This window comes from Protobothrops mucrosquamatus, unplaced genomic scaffold (genome assembly GCF_001527695.2).
Source record: "Protobothrops mucrosquamatus isolate PMUCROS unplaced genomic scaffold, P.Mucros_1.0 scaffold10, whole genome shotgun sequence".
Classification (NCBI taxonomy): Eukaryota; Metazoa; Chordata; class Lepidosauria; order Squamata; family Viperidae; genus Protobothrops; species Protobothrops mucrosquamatus.
Genome location: NW_015386397.1, coordinates 791,033 through 813,348, shown reverse-complemented (window position 1 = coordinate 813,348; position 22,316 = coordinate 791,033). Strand labels below are relative to the sequence as shown.

At 36.5% G+C, this 22,316-nt stretch overlaps 1 protein-coding gene across 2 annotated transcripts in view; it reads right to left on the bottom strand.

Moving 5' to 3' along the window:
- COL1A1 (collagen type I alpha 1 chain) overlaps positions 1–22,316 on the bottom strand; it is a 39,540-nt gene that overhangs the window by 10,249 nt on the left and 6,975 nt on the right. For both annotated transcript variants that reach the window (XM_015810410.1, XM_015810409.1), the window contains 31 exons: positions 22,132–22,185; positions 21,418–21,471; positions 20,928–20,981; positions 20,013–20,066; positions 19,867–19,911; positions 18,613–18,666; positions 18,446–18,490; positions 18,145–18,198; positions 17,036–17,134; positions 16,772–16,816; positions 16,583–16,681; positions 15,591–15,644; positions 15,384–15,491; positions 14,633–14,686; positions 13,053–13,151; positions 11,218–11,271; positions 11,008–11,106; positions 9,798–9,851; positions 8,970–9,023; positions 8,819–8,872; positions 8,419–8,472; positions 7,037–7,081; positions 6,839–6,937; positions 6,383–6,490; positions 4,968–5,075; positions 3,927–3,980; positions 3,709–3,762; positions 2,318–2,425; positions 2,169–2,222; positions 1,480–1,533; positions 394–555 (listed from right to left, as the gene is read on the bottom strand). In XM_015810410.1, coding sequence (XP_015665896.1) covers positions 394–555; positions 1,480–1,533; positions 2,169–2,222; positions 2,318–2,425; positions 3,709–3,762; positions 3,927–3,980; positions 4,968–5,075; positions 6,383–6,490; positions 6,839–6,937; positions 7,037–7,081; positions 8,419–8,472; positions 8,819–8,872; positions 8,970–9,023; positions 9,798–9,851; positions 11,008–11,106; positions 11,218–11,271; positions 13,053–13,151; positions 14,633–14,686; positions 15,384–15,491; positions 15,591–15,644; positions 16,583–16,681; positions 16,772–16,816; positions 17,036–17,134; positions 18,145–18,198; positions 18,446–18,490; positions 18,613–18,666; positions 19,867–19,911; positions 20,013–20,066; positions 20,928–20,981; positions 21,418–21,471; positions 22,132–22,185 — 2,187 coding nt within the window. The remainder of the gene's footprint in view (positions 1–393; positions 556–1,479; positions 1,534–2,168; positions 2,223–2,317; positions 2,426–3,708; positions 3,763–3,926; positions 3,981–4,967; positions 5,076–6,382; positions 6,491–6,838; positions 6,938–7,036; positions 7,082–8,418; positions 8,473–8,818; positions 8,873–8,969; positions 9,024–9,797; positions 9,852–11,007; positions 11,107–11,217; positions 11,272–13,052; positions 13,152–14,632; positions 14,687–15,383; positions 15,492–15,590; positions 15,645–16,582; positions 16,682–16,771; positions 16,817–17,035; positions 17,135–18,144; positions 18,199–18,445; positions 18,491–18,612; positions 18,667–19,866; positions 19,912–20,012; positions 20,067–20,927; positions 20,982–21,417; positions 21,472–22,131; positions 22,186–22,316) is intronic.

Genomic DNA, 22,316 nt, shown 5'->3' with positions numbered 1-22,316 from the left:
GGATCTCCAATTGAGCATAGTTTGATTTCCAGAACTGGCTGTTGTTAAGATGGCTGTTATGTTAAGATTTCTGGGACATCTCCAGGATGCTGAGACTGGGGAAGCCTGATCCAATGAATACATGGTTTCTTATGACAAGGAGCAGCCTTTGCCCAGAAAAAGATGCAGAACTCTACAGATATTACCAATTGCCATGAAAATGGTCATGGGTGGTAGTTGCATGAAAAGGTATACTATAACATTGCCACCACGGAAATATACATTTAAATATCAGTTTAAGACAAATTTGTTTTCAAAAAGTTATTGCTAGATGTAATAGGGAGACTTCTCAAGAAGATACCCAACTTGGCTCATATACTTCATTTAAGAGAAGTGAATTTTAGATTTACTTACAGCAGGTCCATCAGAACCAGGAGATCCCTTCTCACCAGAAGGTCCAGGTGGGCCAGCAGGTCCGGCTTCACCAGGGCGTCCAGCAGGTCCAGTCTCACCACGGGGTCCTTTGCCTCCTTCCTTTCCACTAGGGCCAGGTGGGCCGGGAAGACCGATGTTGCCCTTTGGGAAAAGAAAGGCAACAGGCCTATCAGTCAGTACAACGTCTAGCAAAAAGGCTGAGTTGTATGCAACAATATTTTTTATATAAATCTTCATTAAATGAGGGGCTCTGGATGAGGATGCAATTATGCTTCAAATCAGACACATCAGTCCTAGATGAGCAAAATTTTCTCTTCCATTGGCTAATCATTTTAGTTGTATGTTTCTTAGGGCCCCTTCAAGGTAACTGACTAACCACATTCTGAACAAGAGGTGTGTTGAAAAAAAAATCCATATTTTCATCTGACAGGCATTGATTCAATGAAATTTGAGGATTGCATGATGAGGGGTTTGATATTTTCCTCCTAGCGATCTTAAACTGTCCTCTCTAACAACTCCTCCCAGAATTCCCTGGGAAATAAGGTATATCCATCATATCAGTATTATATATATATCCTGACATACTTTTCCTGTTCATTCCTTCATTTTGTTTGTATTTCTGAACTGATATATCTGCAAAATATCCATAACACTGAAATAGTAAGCTGCATTCCATTACAAATGTTTTAAATTTTGTATTGACCTCTTCCAGTCAACAATGTATTAAAAAATGGGTGCAAAGCCTATTTGTAAATAGAATATTTTAAAGCTTCCAGTTCAGAGTAAAACATTAGATTGAATACTCATTGAAATTAATCGATTTTTGGTCTCAAGAAAGAGACAAAGGAAAATTAATTTGCATTTAACAGATTGCATATTAAGACCTGAATTTCTTCTGCCTTTTTTCACATTGGTAACACTTCCTCTTTATAATTAATGTCTTTATTTGCCAAAGGGGGCAAAAATTGTCCTTGTGAATTATCTCACCCTGATGGGCATTCTGAAGTTTTGAGGATTTTCTCCCCCAATTTATTGCCGAAAATGGCAAATTATATGGTTACTTACAGATGGGCCGGGAGGTCCAACTCTTCCAGCAGCTCCAGGGAATCCAGTAGCACCCTATAAAAATAAATATTCCATTTTCAATTATCTTTTCCTACAAAAAAACACTAACACAAGTTCACTGTATACCATTCTAGTGAATTTTGCAATTGTTTAAAGGGGTTTGCTCTGATTCAAAAATGTGAAAGTTAGTATGAAAAGCTCTCTCGGACCTTTTAACACCTTGTCTGGATACACTACTGTTTCTTATTTACATGGAGATGCTTTTATTTCTGATGCATTTCTGAACTGCTAATTGGAAATCCCAAATATACTAGCCAAATAAGATCTCAACTACTTAGTGTAAATTAAAGGTTCTTAGAGTAAAGTTATCTCTTTTGTATTCTGTTCAGCACAAAATAAAAAATAGAAATCAGATTTTTTTTAAAAAAATAAACTTATATTTTGCAGATTGAATTCTAGCACTGATGATGTTACCTAGTTTGGTTAATGAAATGTCTGCAAGAAAATAAGCAACCTCAGAGAGCACCAACGACCCCTCATTTCAATCCTGAGCTACAAATGTTCTCCTTTGTTGGAGACTGAATTATGCATTCTTTGAAAATAGGAACAATAATTTGAATTCTTAATGAACTACCATTTTATAATATAGCATCTGATTTAATAATGTAGAAAAAAACACCCATACTCACAGGGGGACCAGCATTTCCACGAGCACCTTTAGAGCCAGGAGCACCAACAGGACCCTGGAATCAATAGGGAGAGGTTAGCATGAAACTAAAGGCTGAGAGAAGGGCAAATCTTCATGGAAGGGAGTGGGAAGCAGCGAAGGAGAACTTACAGCAGGGCCAGCAGGACCAGTAGCTCCAGAGGGACCAGGAGGACCAGCATCACCTTTAGCACCAGCATCACCGGGTTCACCTTTAGCACCTGGTTGTCCATCAGTACCCTATTGGAATAGAAACAACACAGATGGTGAAGATCAGGAAGATGGGGACAGGTGTGTATGGATTCTATCTGATTTAATTTCTACCTTTCTGTGCATTTTCCAAATATAACTAACTAAACCAATCCTTGAATAAACTTCTAATTTCCTGTTACATTGGTACTTTGGTACTCAACTACTTTGAAACTCATCAAATTTGTTACTTAATGCATTTTGATGTGAAAATTTTATCCCAGTACTCATTGTTTATTTGGTACTCAGTGAACAAACTAGAACTTGATGTCAGCTGCCTTGTGACTTACTACATTATTCCTATGGGAAAAATTGTTTGGTACTTATCATTTTTGGTACTTATTCTGCCTCCCGGAACCAATTAACAATGAGGACCACTCTATACAGTTTTTTGGATTTTCCATGGATGGTCAACCAGGGAAAGATAATGTAGAAGGCTAAGGATGGGGATTTGATAAGTTTTAAGACATTTGCTTGCAGATTTATATTTATGTTATTATAGACAAAATTGCTTGTTAAACCTTTAACTTTCAGTAACTAGCTCACTGGATGCTTGGGGGGCATTAATAATCTGTCTTTCCAATCAACTTCACAGAGTTGGTAAAGCAAAAAATTTCAGATGCACAACTTGAAGCAAAAATAACTTGTCTAATGTTCTTGGGATCTCAACTGAACTGGTTCTATGACAACTCTCTATTATAGTCCAGATCATTTGCTTCTGAAAAATATTCTTAACATAAATTCAGCCGCATACAGTGACTTACTTGGTTTGTGTGAGTTCCAAAATGTTTCAGAGTATCAAACATTATTGGAAAAAATATTTGTATTCATTTATATCTATCTAATCACTGTAATTAGGTTAGGACAAATTGACTATGATCCTAACTCTGGAATTGATTTGTTCAACTTTCTTTTCCTACCAAAGGTCATTTGCTGGTAATCTATGGCTGTTTTCTGGTTCACTTGCTATGCTCCTACAACAATGTAACACAGTAAATTGATTACTAAATTAATCCAGAGTCTTGGTTAATACCAGATCACACATTTATCTAATGGGCTGGACTCACATAATAAGCTAAACTACAGAAAATACCCAATCAAGTCAAACACATTAGGTTTAACATGTTGTATAAATGCATCTGCTACAATTCTAAGGATAAGCATATTGTGTGAAGAAAGCCAGTAAACCACCTTTATCTCATTATAGCTGTAAGACGATGCAAGCATTTTAATGGGGTTTCTGAGAAGTAGAAGAGATTTTCCGTCATACTTACAGGGGGGCCAGCAAATCCAGCAGGGCCAGCAGGTCCAGGTTCACCACGGTCTCCCTGGGAAGGACAGGAAAAAGACAGAAAATGTCATGATGAATGAAAGAAATGCCAAGTTAACAAGAAAGAGAAAGGATAAGAGCTATACAGCTCTGTATACAACTTTACAGACTAAATTTCTCAAAGCAAAATAAAAAACAAACCTAGGATGGTAAATTACTTACAGGAGCACCACGTGCACCAGTGGGGCCAGCAGGACCAGCGGGGCCACTTTCACCCTGAGGAAAAAGAAAGAGAGACAAGGTTAAGCACCAGACCGAGTAATAGTGTTCTATGCACTAATAATGTACTATAAGAACAATTTCTTTTTGATAAGTCAGCCTTACATTAGGTACTATCCACTGATTGGATAAAAGTCACCAATGCTTCCTTTCCCAATCACATGAAAGTTAAAAAAAAAATGGACAAAATGCCTTCATTTCTAACCAGAGATTCACTGAGTTCTAATACAAAAATACGGATTTGTTATTTGTGACTATTAAGCTGAAAGAACACAACAATGGTTAACAGGTATCAAGAGAGAGATAAGGGACGTGGGAAAACTGGCCATATCTTTTGGGTGGGTGGATTAGCCAGTTTCTAGTCTATGTTCATTTACAAGTATACTTCAAACTATTTGCATATTAATTATGCTGTTTTAAAATCTATATTAAATGGCATTTTTAATCATTAATATAATGCATTAATAATTAATTCATTTAATTGTAAAATATTCATTATTTTAATGCATTTTCATAAAGAATATGTTTTATAAGCCAGGAGCTGCATCATAAAATATGGAGAAGTGTAATATTCTAGTCTGTGTATTAAAATAGAAAATGCACATTGAATCGCATTGCTTGAAATAAATGAAATCACTGAGTATCCCACTGATTTAGTTTCTAGCATTTGTAAAAAACAATAAAATTAAGCAGAGGATTTTCTTAAAATCCACAACTTCCCACAAAAAGCCTTAGATGCAGTTTGTCCTAGATAGATATTTGCATATTGGCTTATCTTTTCATTTATGCCATTTTGCTTTCCCTGATGCTTTGTAAAAGAATGACAATCCAAGTTTGACTTGAGAATGGCAGCTTGTTCCTAATTCAGGCACAGATCTGTGTAAATGCCAGGGAATGTAAAATATTAAGTAAAACACGTGGCATAAGCTCCAATGACCATAAATCAGTAGGAATTTGGGGAGAAAAAATTGGTGAAATATTTACCTTGTCACCAGGAGCACCACCTGGTCCAGGTGGGCCAATGGGTCCAGTCAATCCTCTAGGTCCATCTTTGCCAGCGGAACCATCAGTGCCTTTGGGACCTGGGTCACCCTAGAAAAAAGGAAAGACAAAATAAGATTATCAATACTGAAAAGATCAGAACGGCACAATAACACAATAACAGAATAACAGAGTTGGAAGGGACCTTATAGTCCAATCCTGTTCAAGCAGAAAACCCTATACCATTTCAAATGGTTTCAAATGGTTGTCCAATCCCTCCTTAAAGCCTCCACTATTGGAGGCTCAACTTCTGGAGGCAAGTCGTTCCACTGATTAAATGTTCTAATTGTCAGGAATTTTCTCCTTAGTTCTAAGTTAGTTCTTTCCTTTATTAGTCTACATCCATTGCTTCTTGATCTTCAGATGCTTTGTAGAATAGCTTGACTCCCTCTTCTTTGTGGCAACCCCTGAGATATTGGAACACTGCTATCATGTCACCCCTAGTTCTTCTCTTCATTAAACTAGACATACCCAGTTCCCACAACTGTTCTTTGTATGTTTTAGCTTCCAGTCCCCTAATCATCTTTGTTGTTGTTCTCTATACTCTTTCTCAACATCTTTTTAAGTATATTTTTCAATATATTTTATATATAAGAAGATCCTTCTGCTGCTGTGTTATCTTTCACATTTGAAATCTTGAAATATGAACATTTCACATCAGCCTTGATGTTAGGAATTTTCTCTAATATATCTCGAAAGCTAAATATAAAAATGATGATCCTGGATTGCCCTCTGAAATTTTACTTCTTATTACAAGGCCTCAGGCCAAACTGGAAGACAACAATGGTCAATCAACCTTTTAATTTGGCTTGGCCAGTATTCAGGAAAATATCTGAAAGCCAGTTAATGGAAGATAATATAAAATTAATTCTTCTTTGCCTTTTTGATTATCCCAGCAGTTTATTTGTAAGGTGTCATTAGAGAAGGACCATAACTTATAGATAGATGAGGAACACAGATGCAGAAGACTGTAAATTCAATGATTGTTATATTTTGTCTACAATAAAAAGAATCCCAATTCATAATGTCGGGAACTAATATTATTCAGATATTTCAATATCATTCCAGACTCTCATTCAAAATTTTACTATACAGTCTAAATTAGACTGGCTTGATGGACAGGTAATGAATTTCTATGTCAAGATGACAGGTAGTGAATATCTATGTCAAAATTATTTCTAGGTACAATCTTGAAGGAACTTAAGCCATGCATGAAACTGGAAAGTAGATAATATTTGGAAAGAAGTGGGTGTTTTTGAAAAAGGCAGAATGTTTTTTTTTGTTCTCCATCTTTTTAAGCATAGCAAGATGATGACTGCTATTTTGATGATAACAATGTTCAACAATCATGTACTTACTCTATCTCCCTTGGCACCAGGCAGACCAGCAGCACCACGTTCACCAGGCATACCCTGAAGACCGGGAGGACCTTGACCACCAGGAGCTCCAGGAGCACCAGCATCACCCTAGAATTGTATAGTCAAGGCAACAAGGAAGGCATTATCAGGAAGGGAACCAAGTGTTTGGAAACCATATACAAAGAGGTGCCTGTCTATTCTGAATTTCCTTTTTTTAAAAAAAAATCTTCTATTTTTTCTTCTATCTTTTGAATTCTATTTTTCACACATGTTTCTAAGACAATATTCTGATCTCCACAAGGCATATTGGGGAAAAGAAAAAATGATATTGTTTCTAGGAATGCAACAGTTTAGTGGGTTTGGATATATGATCTATCATTCTGAATATCCAAGGCTAAGGTCTGTTCATTTATCTTTAAAATACTCTTTTTATCTTAATCTTTATTAATCTTTTACCTTAGCACCATCATTACCCGGAGCACCATTGGCACCACGGGGTCCGGAAGGACCAGCAGGACCTTGGGCACCACGTTCACCAGGGAAACCTCTCTCGCCCTAAATAAAATAAAGAGTGAGTTGATTACAAATTGTTTATGGAAGTGTTGTTGGACAAATAAAGCCATATAAGAATCTAGAGAGAAAATCTTTACTTACTCTTGCACCGGAAGGACCAGGAGCACCAACATCACCATGGGGACCCTGTCAAAGTAGGGAGAAGCAGATATTGTTAAAAGACAGAACCATTGAGAATACATGCAGATAATGTACTTAATTTTATATGGGAGTGGAAGGTGGAATGCAGTTCAGCAAGAAATGGATTGTTCATGGTCATGTCTGAAGGTAGGATTAGATAGGTTTTTTTGTTTCTTTCAGTTATGAAATTCTAGATAACTTTAAATAGAAGAGTAGATATGAGAAGGTAGGGTTTTTTTTCTAGTTGAAATAAGAACTCTAATATAAAGATATATTATAGAAGAAAGAAATATCCATTATCTTCTTCCATAAACAAGAGATTATTTCCTTCAAACTGTTTTATTTGAAATATAAATATTTCTCTGGATGAATTCTAAAAATGGCTTTCCTAAACTGCTATTTTTTTCTTCAGAAAAATAGAAAAAATAATGGAACCTTGTATATTTTGCTGCCATATTGATGATGCACTAAGCAAAAATGAAATTTTCCAGAAACTTTATTTAATTTCAAGTCTCAACACTACTGAACTTTCCAGGAAAAAAGTTATATGTGCATGTATTAATCTGCATTTGAAATTATGATATGCCATATAGAAGTAGAATACACTCATTGTCTTATAATAGATTTACAGTCTCAGAAATAGATTCTTAAAAAAGCAATTTGAAAGATTTTAGTCCCAGATTACAGTAATGTAGGAATCCACTATTTACAACATTGCTAGTACATAATTATCCATTACCCCTGAAAAGTGACAATCTGTTATCAATGTCCCTCACTGAATGAAAGATAGTCCACCATCTTCCAGGATAGTCTGTTCCAAACTTGGAAAGCTACTAAAAGTCTTGCATGTTTAGCAAGAAATAGATGAAGGTGGGGTTTTTTTTTGGTTTTTTAAAAAAGAGGCTTGTCCAATTAAATAACTGTTTCAACAAAAGAATATGAAATCCTAAACTGGTCATAATAATGCCCTGAAGAGAAGGTAAATCTCCACCTAATAAAATTCTCTACAACTACTAAAAGAATGTATGAATTGGGAATTCTAAAGCAGAAAAATATGGGCCTGTTTTTCCATATGTCAGTAGATGCTTTTCAATTCTTGGATGGTGCATGCATCCATTTGAAAAAGAAATGCATAAAAAGTCCCAATGGGAAAAATGGCAGACATTATTAATGTGTGCAAAGTAAGGTTATTCTGGAGAATATTTGTGCTGAGTTCAGATGCCAGACTAGCCTTTCCCAAATGGAGATCTGCAACTCAAGGGCCTAATTTAGTTTTTCCCTGCTTTAAATTATGTACAGACCCCACAATTTTACACTTCTGCACAAAGGAACACATTACATACTTGTTCACCAGGCTTTCCAGATTCACCAGGGGCACCACCGGGGCCAGGAAGACCCTAAAAACAGAAATCAAAAGTGAAGAAAATATTAGCTTTGATAGGACTAGATAAGCCTGACAATCAAATACAGCTTATTAAACAGACTAAGTACAACAGGTTTACTTCAGTAGCACCTCATGAATTTTACATGCTTATATTCTACAGCAGTGTTTTCCAACTTGGCAGCTTTAAAACCTATAGATTCTCCTTGTCACAAAATGAGCAAATAAATGTACATTTGAACATTCAAATGAAATAAAAAGCAATTTTATTAAATATTTAACTGGTGTCTATCATTCCAAATTTGATTTTTTTTTTTAGAAAGAGAATATACACATTTGTTTTTTGAAGTAACCCTGCTCACCTGGAAGCCAGGAGCACCAGATGGACCTTGTTCACCTCTTTCACCAGCAGGACCCTAAAATGAAAAGGTAGGAAAATTCAAGTCTTGATAAAATTCAAAAAGGGATAAATATTCATAATACTGTAGAAAGAGAAATCAAGTTTGTACTTACAGCTGGGCCTGGAGGACCTTGAGCACCAGCGTCACCATCTTTGCCAGGAGCACCCTGGGTGAAACCAAAGAGGAGTAAGCATTGAAACAAGCAGAGCACAATGTTTTTAGAATAAATCTTGCATAAGAAATCTGTTGATTGAAAACCTTCCCACCAAATGCCTTTTCTAGATCCTACCACATGATCAGATAATTTATCTTTGTAAAAATATTCCTGCATTTTGCATTGCATGCAAAACCATCTCATTGTGGATATAGTAAACAAGGTGATGGACTGGCATGGGGCATCCCAGGGTTTAGCCCACCTTCAGTCACAGAACATATTAGATGATTTTGAGACAGTCCCTCTCATAAGTCTAGCCTACCCTACATCATTGTTGTGAGCAAATGTATGAAGGGAGAGCACTCTGCATGTTCTCTTGGCCACTGTTATCTGCTTTTTCATGTATTTGACTATATGCCTCCATTCCTTGCCTCTCTCTCCATTCTGTAGATCAAAAAACCCCTTAAAAAAGTACTTTGACTACAGAAGGTTTAGCACATAAATGTGAACTTTAGTTCATTGAGATAGGAAAAAAGTAGCAGGCCACATAGCTTGCTCTAATGATCCCAAACAAAGGCAACATTTATGTATGTATATATATATATGTGCATATGTATGTATGTATTATATATATTTATCTATTTAAAAGATGTGTATAGCTGCTCAGTTATATAAAAGAACTCTGGGCAGCTATTTATTACTAGTAATTATGTAAACAAATCCTTGTACATATGTCCATCCAGATCACTGAAGTGAATAATAGAGGGTGAGGAACAAAATACTTACAACAGCCCCAGCGGATCCAGGAGCACCTCTCTCACCAGGTTTGCCAGGTTCACCCTAGAAGAGAATAGGAAAAAATAGATCGAGAATGGGAGTTATTTCAGGGAGAGAATCAATGTCTTTCATTTCATTCTTTAGTATTTCTCCATGCTATGGCAGATCTAGGATGCCCAGGTCCAATTTGAATTACATAAGCATGGGCTTATATATATTTGAAAGGCAACTGGATGTCTTTCACACAAACAATCATAATGCATGGAATGACCTTGGGATACAAAAAAAGAGTCACAGCCTATAAAATTGTCAGATAAGAGGCAACTGAGTTCACAGAAGGAATGGGATATGGCAAAAATATCTTAAGATGAGGGGAAAACTTGAAAAATTCCGTTACTGTAACCCTATAGTAAAGATAGAACTAATAATTCTGGGTGTATTTCTTGTCTGGATTACCTAAAAGGGTTGACTCAAGCAGCATATTTTATTATTTAGAAAATCTCAATATCTCTAGTATTCCATTTTCATTTGAAAAAAAAACCTGTTTTATTAACAACTTCCTCTCTCCAATTCACAGTCTGGAGTGACTTTTACAACCAACTAAAGCCAATATATCTTGAAATAATCTTTCAAGTATATTCAAGTGCAGTTAATGCTTCTGCTCTCAACAAATATATTTATATTTCAGTTAGTTGGCTACTGAATATAAAGTTGTAATCATTAAAAAAACATGAAGGCATCTCAGAAAATTGATTAAATAGGAGATTCCAATAATGACAGGAAGATCATGGAGAAAATCTATCTATGTGGTCACTAACAACTGATAATGACCTGATGGCATGTAAATCAATAGTGGTAAACTGGCTCAATAGTGTCAATATAGCATATAGATGTGGATTATTCGTGAAATCAATTCTGAAATGAAATTGACTCTTATGGTAACCATCTGGAAAATATTCTCAGTGACATGAACCAGAAAGTCAGAAGTCAGAAGAGCACTAAGACGGAGCTATTATATAGCCATCTGCTGCCCCTATTTCAAAGGTAGCCTTGCAGGTAGTCTTTTTAGAACGTTGCTCCTTAAAGAATTAAAAGCTGCCATTCTGAGGTCATAGCTTTTTCATGTAGGGTGGTCATTTGAGGGAGAGACGTAGATGTCATCCTTGTATCTTACCCATAAAACATGTCACCCAGGAAGCAAATACGAAGTGCTACTTACAGCAGAGCCTTTAGGTCCAGGGAATCCCATCACACCAGCTTGACCTCTTGCACCAGGTGGACCTGCAGGTCCAGGACGACCATCTTGACCAGCAGGGCCCTACAAGGAAAAGGAAACAATAAGCCCATTTTGTTTTGTTTTTTAAAAAGATGTTTTTCTTTTTTTTTCAAAATGTAGGAGCGAATCCCAGTAAGCTCTCTCAACACTTACAGCAGGTCCAGTCTTGCCATCAGGTCCAGGACTACCAGGACTACCAGTCAGACCCTAGAAAAGGAAGAAAATGTGTGAACTGGGAAAGATGGTGTGATGGGAGGTAATGAGGAGATGGATCCCTAAGGGGGAGGGCCTACATTCCAGAGGAATAAGAGTTAACTCAGCCCATATATCATGTGGGAAAGAAAGAGGGTGAAGACAGTCGTTTTTAATAGTTCACAAAGTATATTGTAGATGCGAACAGTAGAATTTTCATTTTAGTAAAATTTTGTCTATAGGAGCAGATAACAATACAGAAATCAGCTTGGAAGAATTGTCACATGTCATTTTAGAGTTTTGGGCCTGACAGATGGGGAAACAATAGCTCTCCTATCTTTGCCTCTGCAATCTATGACACTGCACAGTCTAATTTTTATGGTACAGATATAAAGATAGTGAGCTATAACTCTTAAATTGCACAGGTTGGACTAGACGTCATATACTTTAAGGCAATAAAGGTACCTGTTAAGCACTTTAAAATCCCTGTTTTCTGTTTTAAAACACACAAACATATAGGCTGTATTTTGTAAGACTCCCTGATTGGGCATTTCTTCTGTGGAAGAAATATGTCCTGTACTTTAAGGATTTCTTCTGCAGCTTTTGTGTTCAATGGTGTTTTGACCATGTTTGTCTCTTGCTTCCTTTCAACCAAATTCAACTGTGCAGGCATTTGAATAATCAATAAATTTAATCCATGGTCATCCAAATCAGCAATGTTTTGATCAATGATGAAGAGTTCTTTTTAAAAAAACAAAACCAAGTGGAAAAGCATCATTGGTTTATCTTTTTAATACTAATTGTTTGTTACTTTAAGGTTTTATGTTAGTTGGAATGGATTAATCCATGAACTCAATTAGGATAAGAGTATCCTAAGAGGGCATGATGATAGTGCTAATAATATCCTAAAACATTTCCCAGTGAAATGGGGACAACATTAAATAGAAAGAAGTTACAGTGACAATTTTGTCCTAAAGTGAGAGCTAGAAATCAATTCATTCACCATAACAGAATTTAAGAGCTTAATGTAAACCATTGGTATAGCAACTGAATATGATTTCTAAATCCTAAATTCAGGTTGCAACTGGTATATTTGACTCTATAATCTTTTCTACATTAAAGTTTATCTCTCCTGGAAAAAATAGGATTGTGAAAAAGGATATTTTTTTTAAAGTGTCATTCACAGTGTCCTTTCACTGCTGTTTCATTGCTGATTATTTTATGGCTTTGATTTTCTTTTTCTTTTCTCCAGCCAACAAAATCACACCTGGAAAATACATTCATATCATAATGCTAAATGGCCAGACCAGTAATGATTATATCAAACACCAATCCAAAAGGATTAGCATTGCCTTCATTTTGAAGAGTGAAAGTATTTCTTCCAATTCACCTATTCTCAGAAACGTAACTAAGATTTAGCAATAAAAGTGTTGCAAGGAACTTAATTCCTTTTAACCTAGTCCTATTTATTTCTCTGCTTCATTGTCCTATGAGTGAATTGAAATATGAGTGAATGAGTAAAAAATAACCTTTCTACTAATTCTCTTAGTTGGGGGAAGTGGATTATTTTGCATATGGTAAAATCCTGGATTACTGTTTATGAGAGTATTTAATATAATAAAGAGGAAACTAGGTTATATATTAATGTGCTTCACTACTGTAGGGCCTAAATGCTGCACAGGGTGGACAGGGGCAGTAGAATATGCCCCATTCCCCATGGTCTAGGAGTCAATGGGCAGTATGTGAATATTTACCATCTGCTCCCCTCTTCTGACCAAAGCTTGCTATTTGCTTACCTTGGCTCCAGGAAGACCAGGCTCACCGGAACGTCCAGCTTCACCAGGAGATCCTTTAGCTCCAGCAGGGCCAGGAGCACCACGTTCACCAGGAGGGCCCTGAAAGAAGGAAAGGCATCAAGAAAAGCTACTAAAAGAAGGTAAATCCTAGCTTTTCATTTCTTCTCAGTTTAAGAGGCCTCTGTGTGATATTAAGATTATGAACAGTGTATCTAAGAAGGATATACTTGGTGTGGCAATGGATGGCTTCAGCTGCAGATATTATACATATTCATGAAAACAGATTCTGACCCAAAGCATATCTCAAGACTATACCCAAATTCCAAAGCTCCACAACCTGAGCAAGAAGTGTAATACAGCCTGTAGTTTTGGCAAACAAACATGCATATGTTTGAAATCCCTCACCTGACATGTACTTAGGGAATTCTAATGTGAGCAAGGGACAAAACATGAGACAGAAGAAAGCAATATGGACAGGGAGGAGAAAGCATGAAAGAAATGAAAAGAGAGATTGAAACTCTCTTCCAGGTAGGATCTGATTATTAGAGAAAAGCACAAGAAAGTCCCTGGAGATTTCAGTGAAACAAAATGTATGGGAGAGTAGGAATCTTATCTGCAATATTCTCCGGGGCCCAGGAGAGATAGCAGAGTGCCCAGGACTATTACACAAGAACTAGGTGTGATAGCAGGTGCTAACAGTCCTACTAAGAACAAGGAACATGGAGATTTGCAAACAAACTCTAATACCATTCATAGGAATAAACTTTCCTATTTTTAGTTAACTGAAGTTGCCCCCATCCCTACTGAATTGCCTCAAAACCTGATTATGCCATCAGATCTGGGGGGCCTGAGGGGATAGATGAGATACTAAAGTGATTCCTTTGTTATTAACATCTGCTGTTTTCTCTTAGCCTTGTGTTTTTTTATTCTAAACATTTTTAAAATAATAATTGCCTTTTATATATTAATGTTTTACCATCTTCTTCCAGGCCACCCAGAAAGACTTTTTTGTGAGATGGGTGGCCCTGTAATTTTGGGGGGGAAACTACCTATCCCTCTTAGTTCTTATAAATTCTCACAATGCTATTCAACTCCTTCAGACAAAATTGAAAGGCTATAAAAAGGATGTGGCAAGGAACCCTGTTTCCTAGGCAATAGAACCATGATATCTGAGTTTCCGCATGCCACAAACTCACTGAACATGATCTTGAGAAAATTGCCTCAATAATGGGAGTAAGATGGAGCAGCCACAAATGTGGATACTTATATATTGGTACTTCTAAATAAAATATTATTGTTTTAGATGTGGCTTCTCTTTTGCTAGCCTATACATCTTGGAAGGGCAGGGCAAAAATAATAAAAGGTTGTATTTTGATAATCAGAAGTCAACTCTAGACATAGAAAAATACACAACCATTAAGATAGATAGAAGATAGAAGATAGATAGATGATAGAAGATAGATAGATAGACAGACAGACAGATAGACGGATGGAAAATAAATAAAAATATAAGCCTAGATAGCCCATAGGAGATCAAGGGAATATTTAGTTATATGTTAGTTCTGAGACCCACAACCTACCTTGGGACCAGCAATGCCATCAGCACCAGGGAAACCACGGCTTCCGGGAGAACCCTGTGACACAGGATTAAGATAATTATTATTGATTATTGATTAAGGAAAACATTATTGCTGCCAAATAACCTACAAAGAGGTCTGTCTTCTAAAAATGCCAATATAAAGTCATTTACTTTATTTTTCTGTGACAAGATAAAGACAATCGCTACAGCTCTAATAACCAGCATTCTGCTAGAAAGAATGAAAAGCTGAAAGGTAGAAATATCACTAAATGCCAAATTCAGTTTCAGGATAAAATCCTTTTCTCAAGAATTATAATTCAGTTCCCTGCTTAAGAGTCAAAAGCACCCATTTATCATTTTGCCTCTTGCCTTAAATTAACACATTATGTCTTGCAAATAAAGGACGGGCTATAAAAAGCCACTGACATGTAGAACAGAAAGCTTAATCTCTCCTAACTTATTACCAGAGGAAACAGTAATGCCCTATTTTAATTTAGTTTCCTTTGAAATGTTGCGACACACCTTGTTTTATGGATGGCTTTTCCTCAGGAGAACATTCCTCTGACTTATTAAAATTAGCTAAATCTTCACACTGGCCTGCTTCATTTCAGCTGTAATTTAGCTTAGCAATTCTCAACCAATCTAACTAAATATTATGAACCTGTAAGACAGATGTGTCCTTCTGCACATGCAGAAGGTCTAAATGCATCTCGGTATCCAAAGGTTAACAAACAACAAACATTGTTACATACACGTTCACCAGCAGGTCCAGGCAATCCAGAAGGTCCTGGCTCACCACGGGATCCTCTCTTGCCTTCCTCACCAGGTGGACCAGAGGGGCCTTGGACACCAACGGGACCCTAGAAGATAAAGTGAAGGATAGAGGTAAGTTTGTGGGAGAGATAAAATAAAATCATAAGAGAAATCAAATTACAAATGCATTTAGGTGAAATACTTACAGCTTCACCTTTAGCTCCAGCATCTCCTTTGTTTCCAGGAGCACCAGGTTCACCCTAAAGTTATTAAGAAAAGACAAAAACATACATGAGATACTGAATGTATCTCATTCAGTGCAAAAATTCAACAGTAGATTTGTCTTATTCTATATCTTGCAACAGAAGAAGGCAATATTAAGTATTTATTAATTTTACAAAATAGGGAAAACTGCTGGAAAATGTTTATAAAGAATTGGTAGTGGGGAACAGAACTAGGGGAAAGGAATCTGTGAAGATCCTTTCCATTATGCTTCAGCTAATATAAGTATCATATGAGTACAAGAAAGCTGTGGGATTTGTGAGCAATAAAACTTTGGTCAATACCTTTGGAATGGTTATCTTCAAAACTCACATTTCCATACCATCATATTGCATGTTTTTATAACTATCCCATCTGGTCAACAAATCAGTTTATTCTGAAGTATTGCACATTTTAAAATGTCAAAAGCCAATGTTTGCTGAAAGGGCGGTGGGATCTGGTGCCAAATCAAGAAAGTTGGTGTTCTATCCAGAAAAATATTCTCTTCTATCTTCATCAAAGTTCATTTCTGGATAACTGGTTACATGAATTTAAATATTGTAATATAAAGCCCATGAAAAAGAGGCTTTGTTAACAGAACATTAAAAAGATATATATCCTGATTGAGTAATGATATGGTAGAATGGATTCTCTATCTCTTTTAGTGGGTAAAGAAGTTGGGATTTACGTAATTCTGCTGTTCTACCACCCATTTATCACAGAATAGCTACCTGGGGGATGTAGATGTTAATCTGTACAATAGTCTTAAAAACAGAGACATCTGAAATCCACATGGTCCAACCTGGTGCCCTCCAGGAAGACTGGACTGTCCTCCATATGATTCTCATTACTAGCCAATATATAATTCAACATATTCAGGTGACACCAATTGACAGTTGATAAGACTAAAGGTGAAGATCAATTGGATGGCACTTACGCTATTACCCTTGGGACCGGGAGCACCACTGGGACCCTGAGGTCCAGCTGCTCCACGAGCACCGGGGAAACCAGGAGCACCAGCAATACCAGGAGCACCCTAGAAGAGAAACCAGAGAGGTTTAGAGCAGTGGCAAAATGAAGACAATAACAAAAATGAAGAGAGTTCTTGGGATGAAAAGATACTTACAGGTGAACCTTTGCCACCGGGTTGGCCATCAGAACCAGGATTTCCCTAAAGCAGAGGAAAAAAAAATACAAATGATTATTATATCATTGAATGTATAAGTTACATCTTCTGTCTCCTTTCATAACTTTCACCATTAATCTTGAGAACACTGAAGCACTGCCTGAGAAATAAGGGAATACATGCATTTAAGAGTTCTATTAAAACTAAGAAGTGAAACATTTTTTTAATGATTCAGAAGCATGGAAAAAAAGAGGTAATTCTTACACCAGGGCCAGCCGCGCCAGCAGGACCAGCAGGGCCAGGCTCACCACGAGCACCTTGTGGGCCTTCACCACCACGAGCACCTTGAGGACCAGTTTCACCCTGTGCAAGAAGAAAGTGGAGATTTATAAGTATGCAGGCCTCCCTGGGTTAATGCGCATCTTTCTCCCTAGTCAACCCCACTGCATCATGCTTAGTCTTTCCAAGACAATTTTATCTCTTATTCTGTTGTATTATAACACTATCCTAGTTAATCAGACTTCATGTCCTGCCAATCCCATCCTATGAGGTCTTACTCTTGAGACACACATTTCAGACTTTCAAGGCCTGTTCTACGTAATGGAGGCCTCTATATAAAGTTTAAACTTTATTCTTACGTTGTTGAACATTGTTGCTACTTTTCAGTTATGCTTTTATTTTACATTATTCAACTAATATTTAAAGCTTGATTTAATAGGTTATGCAGTTGTTTCCTTCTTATGGAAAATACTGAAATAGTAGTAGTAGTAGTAGTAGTAGTAGTAGTAGTAGTAGTAGTAGTAGTAGTAGTAGTAGTAATAATAATAATAATAATAATAATAATAATAATAATAATAATAAAATTTGGAAGAGACCTTTTCTTAAGCCAGCAATCCCTTTTCTGCATCTAAACCTAGACTTACATTTAACTTTAAATGTATCCCCCCTGATTCCTAAACAAGGAACTCTTGAGGCTTCTCAGCATTTTAGCAAACTAGAATGGAAGGAGCTTAAATCAGGAACTTTTTCAAGCCAGGCATATCATTTCTGTCCATATATTTTTCCTTCAAGGAATGCTTTGTAGCCCACTTGCTAAGAAACAGTAAGGTATGATAGAAATTGATGCCTTGATCGATAAAGAAACCTGAGAGACATCTCTCCCAATCTTTATTTATTAATGTCTTTCTTAAAAAAGAGAAAAGCTAAAAAATTGACAGCCAAATTGAATGATTTTATTACTTTCATAACACAAATTCATTGCAATGGCAAGCTAGTCAGTCATCTTTCAAGACCATTCAGAGTCATCCTGAACCAGGAGATGGGCAGCAAATAAAATCAATAATAACAAAAACAATAATAATAATCATCTTTACCTTAGGACCAGCAGGACCAGGGAATCCGGGAGGACCAGCTGGACCAGTGGGACCCTGTTAAAAAAAAAGAAGAAGAAATTAAGAGTTGATTATAGAGCATTTTCAGACTGTCCCAAATTAATAGTTCTTAATACTGCTAGATCTGTATTAATTCTGGCCTTTGAAATAAAGAAAAGAAAAAACAGACTCGAGGCAAACTCTATAGAAAAGAAAAGAAGAATATCCTCATTCAGGTCAGAAAACTTACAAGATCATGCAATATGAAGACTTCCTAAGAGAAGCTAATGAGAGAGGTACTTACTGAGGGACCGGCAGCTCCAGCAGCACCATCATTACCACGAGCACCCTGTAATGCAAAAGAGGGGAAAGGGCATTTGAATTACCTACAAAATCACATAAGGTGTGAAACTGAGCCCATAAAATACTATGAATACGTAGCAATTTAAAAGTTCAGAGGAATGTACTTACAGCTGAGCCAGCAGGGCCTGGACGTCCTCGCTCACCGGGAAGACCACGTGGGCCCTAATTAAAAGAAACAGGGGGGAAAAAAGATTAGTTAAAAGGTACTTTGATCTAGATCTCATTCTTATACTTTTATCCTTTCCATTAATTTTTATTATATTTAGCATTTATCATATTCTTCCAAAAAGATCAAGTTTCTCAATCTTAGTAACTTTAAGATGCATAGACTCCAGCTCCCATAAGTGTCATGTCTTAAGTCAGTTTTAGAAGTTCACTCTTTTACTGGGAAGCCATAGGGGTTTTAGAGAGCTATTGGAATTATGCTGTCCTATGTCTAGGATTTAACACTAATTTTTAAGACCTCTCTTTTCCCAGATATATAATGTGATCCCTTTTTCTCACTGCGTGGTATGGATCTGCTTATAAATATATTTAAAAGCAAATGGAATGGCATCATAGACTCTATTAAAATTTGCCTTCTTCAAGTACTACTAATACTGAGTTCTATTAAGAATTTAGCATTCTTCCTACTTGACACAGTCCCTTGTATTCTTCTTATTAAGTGTTTTTCCTTTATAAAGGAGGCTCATTTAAGGTTGAATTTAGAAATGACTTCTGCATGGTGTTTCAGGTTTTCCTTCTGTTAATAATACTGTGGAAATAGATTATCTGATTTTATTGGGCACCCTTTGGCCAGAGTACAAAAATTTTACACTGGACATCTTTAAATATGGTAGGTGCATAACTCTCATAATACTTTCTATTCCACTATTGTCTTCTCTGTCTGGGTGTCAGTGCCACTAGGGAAATCAACTCCACATGAAGGCTAAAACTACTTATACTGAGATGGCATGAACCTTGAATCTCACAAGTTTGATTATGCTAGCCCTCTCCTCCTTCTTATACCCCAGTAAATTAGGAAGTGCCTGAGTCACTTCTGAATTTTATCCCACTGAACTAGACTTAAAAAATGTTTCAGAACCTTTTGCTTAAGTAACAATTACTGTACATCTCTGTAAAGATAATCTTCTTGCTACAATGGGTCATCAGTTTTCTGGGGTTTCGCCAGACATTCTTGCTATTTCTTATAGATTTTGCCCCAGACAAGCAATTTGCACAATATGCATTGTATCAAAGTACTACGATACAATTAGATTTCTCTTTCTCCATGGCAGATTTGTTCATGTAAATTACTCTGTTGGTATATAGACTATATTTCTTAGAGCAATGGATCAAAGAATGATGAAAATATATACTCACTACTTGTCCGGGAGCACCATTTTCACCAGGGCTGCCAGGTTCACCCTGGAAGGGAAGAAAAGAAGCAATGTCAACACCAGTTGTTAAAATGGACGGAGGTGGAATTTTGTATCAAATAAAGGCATGTACTTAAAATGAACACCTACCTTAGGGCCTGCAGGACCAGCATCACCTTTAGCACCATCAAGACCACTGAATCCCTAAAGAAGATGGGGATAGTGTGTATTTATTATTAATAGATAATAAGAAGGATGAGGAACAGAGAGATTAGAAAACAAAACAAAATGTTCAAAGTTACAACGACACTGAAAAAAGTGACTTATGACTGTTTTTTATACATGACCATTGCAGCATCCCCATGGTCATGTGATCAAAATTCAGTTGCTTGGCAACTGACTCATGTTTATGATGGTTGCAATGTCCAAGTGTTATGTGATCACTCTTTGCAACCTTCTTACAAAAAAAGTTAATGGGGAAGCCAGATTCACTTAACAACCGTGTTAGTAACAACTGCAGTGATTCACTTAATGACTATGGCAAGAAAGGTCATAAAATTGGGTAAAATTCACTTAACAAATGTTTCCCTTAGCAACAACTATTTTGGGCTCAATTGTGGTTATAAGTCAAGAACTATCTATAATTAGAAACATCATTTAAATGAGTTACAGGAACTAAATGCTAAATGACTTTGGGTATTGTGAGTCCCAGGATGGATGAATTCTTAGGAACCACAAAGATATACAATGTCCAATTTTTAGAAACTAGCTAGATTTTTTTAAAATAATCTGTTTAATGGACTTTTTTACTTATGAAGCTATAGTATATACCTAAGTTCACTTGACTATGTGGTCTATATTTGTGGCCATGATGAGTGCCAGGAATGATGGAATAAACGCTTTCTGGCAATGACTACAAACACTATAAACATTTTGAAAAGTGCAATTTCTAAAAATCTTCAGAAGACATGCATACACAATCTAAGTAGTAATTTAGCTTTGGCAGATTTTGAATTGTAGAATTTATGAACTATGCCGGATGTTGAATGATTGAAGCCTGCTTACTCTGTGTCCCTTCATGCCTGGGAGGCCAGCAGTTCCAGGAAGGCCACGGGCACCCTGAAAGAAACAAGCAAGACATTTTTGAGAATAAAGGGAAGAATTATGACAATTCACTTTTCAGCAGGTGGCCTTAGTCAGGTCTCCATTTCAAGACTAGCCTGCTACAATTACACTTATCTATGACAATGAACTGAAAAAAGGGGATTTTTTTTTCTTATTTCTTATTTAGAAATCAAACATTGCTACCAAAGTGGAGATTTCAATACTTGAGCTTATCTTCTCTAACCCAATCTTTCAATTGTCCTGATACATACATGTGAGATTCCATTTTTTTCACAACCCATTTCATTATTAAAGCTTTGTATTACCCTTTCTATGATCAAAACTAGGTTTGTGTTTGAGTAGTTGGACAATATATGATTCATTATAACAAAGCAATTTCTGGCTAACTAACCCATCATTCCCTCCTACATCTATTGACAAAACATGTTACCTGTGGGCCAGAAGGACCACGCTCACCAGAACGGCCAGGTTTTCCAGCTTCACCCTTGGAGAAAGAAGGCAGAAAAAAAACTAAGCTACTGCTAAAACAGTGATAATTAAGAAATCAGAGAGTATTTTTTTAAAGGACTTAAATTCTCTCATCTGCAAAAGGGATCTTTAAGATTTGCAGAAGCCAATAAAAAGTTATGTCTTGAAGTCTGAGATCTCTGATCTTGACAATGCAAACAAAAAATTGAAAGAAAAGAAATTGTGCACTAATTAAGAAGTTCTAGCTTGTTAAGTTACTTGAACTCCACAAATACCAATTGAGGAATTAGCATCTTAGACTGCCCCTTGTGTGGTTTAATAGTGTATTTTTTTTGTTAATATAAGATAAATGGCAAGATCAAAGATGTAGTAAAATTGGACATCTGCCATTCATTGCAATGCATAATAGGAGGACCAAAGAGAACAAGAGAAAGTTTCCAGGAAGAGAAGTGAGACCCTCCAACTCATTTTTGCTCTTTTTTCTACTGCTAGACTTGCATTTTTTTTTCAGAAGACAAGACAGGACTGATACATCATAAATCAGTTCCCTCAAACTTGTAGATTCAGAGAAGCCTTTACGTTTGTCAGATTTGCTTGGAAGGTGTATATTCTATCTGTGGATAATTAGAGAAAAAATGGGTGGTTTCCCCCCGCAAAGAATAATATAGTCACTCACATCATCTCCATTCTTGCCAGGTGGACCAGCTGGACCACGAGGACCCATTGGACCCTAGATAATTTATTGAGAAAAAAAACCAAAGGCATTAAAATTAGAATTAATACATCTGTGGCTCCTATGTACAACCTTGCTGATATCTTAAAGAACAGACTTGAACAAAAGCCTTTCTGTAGCACCTTTAC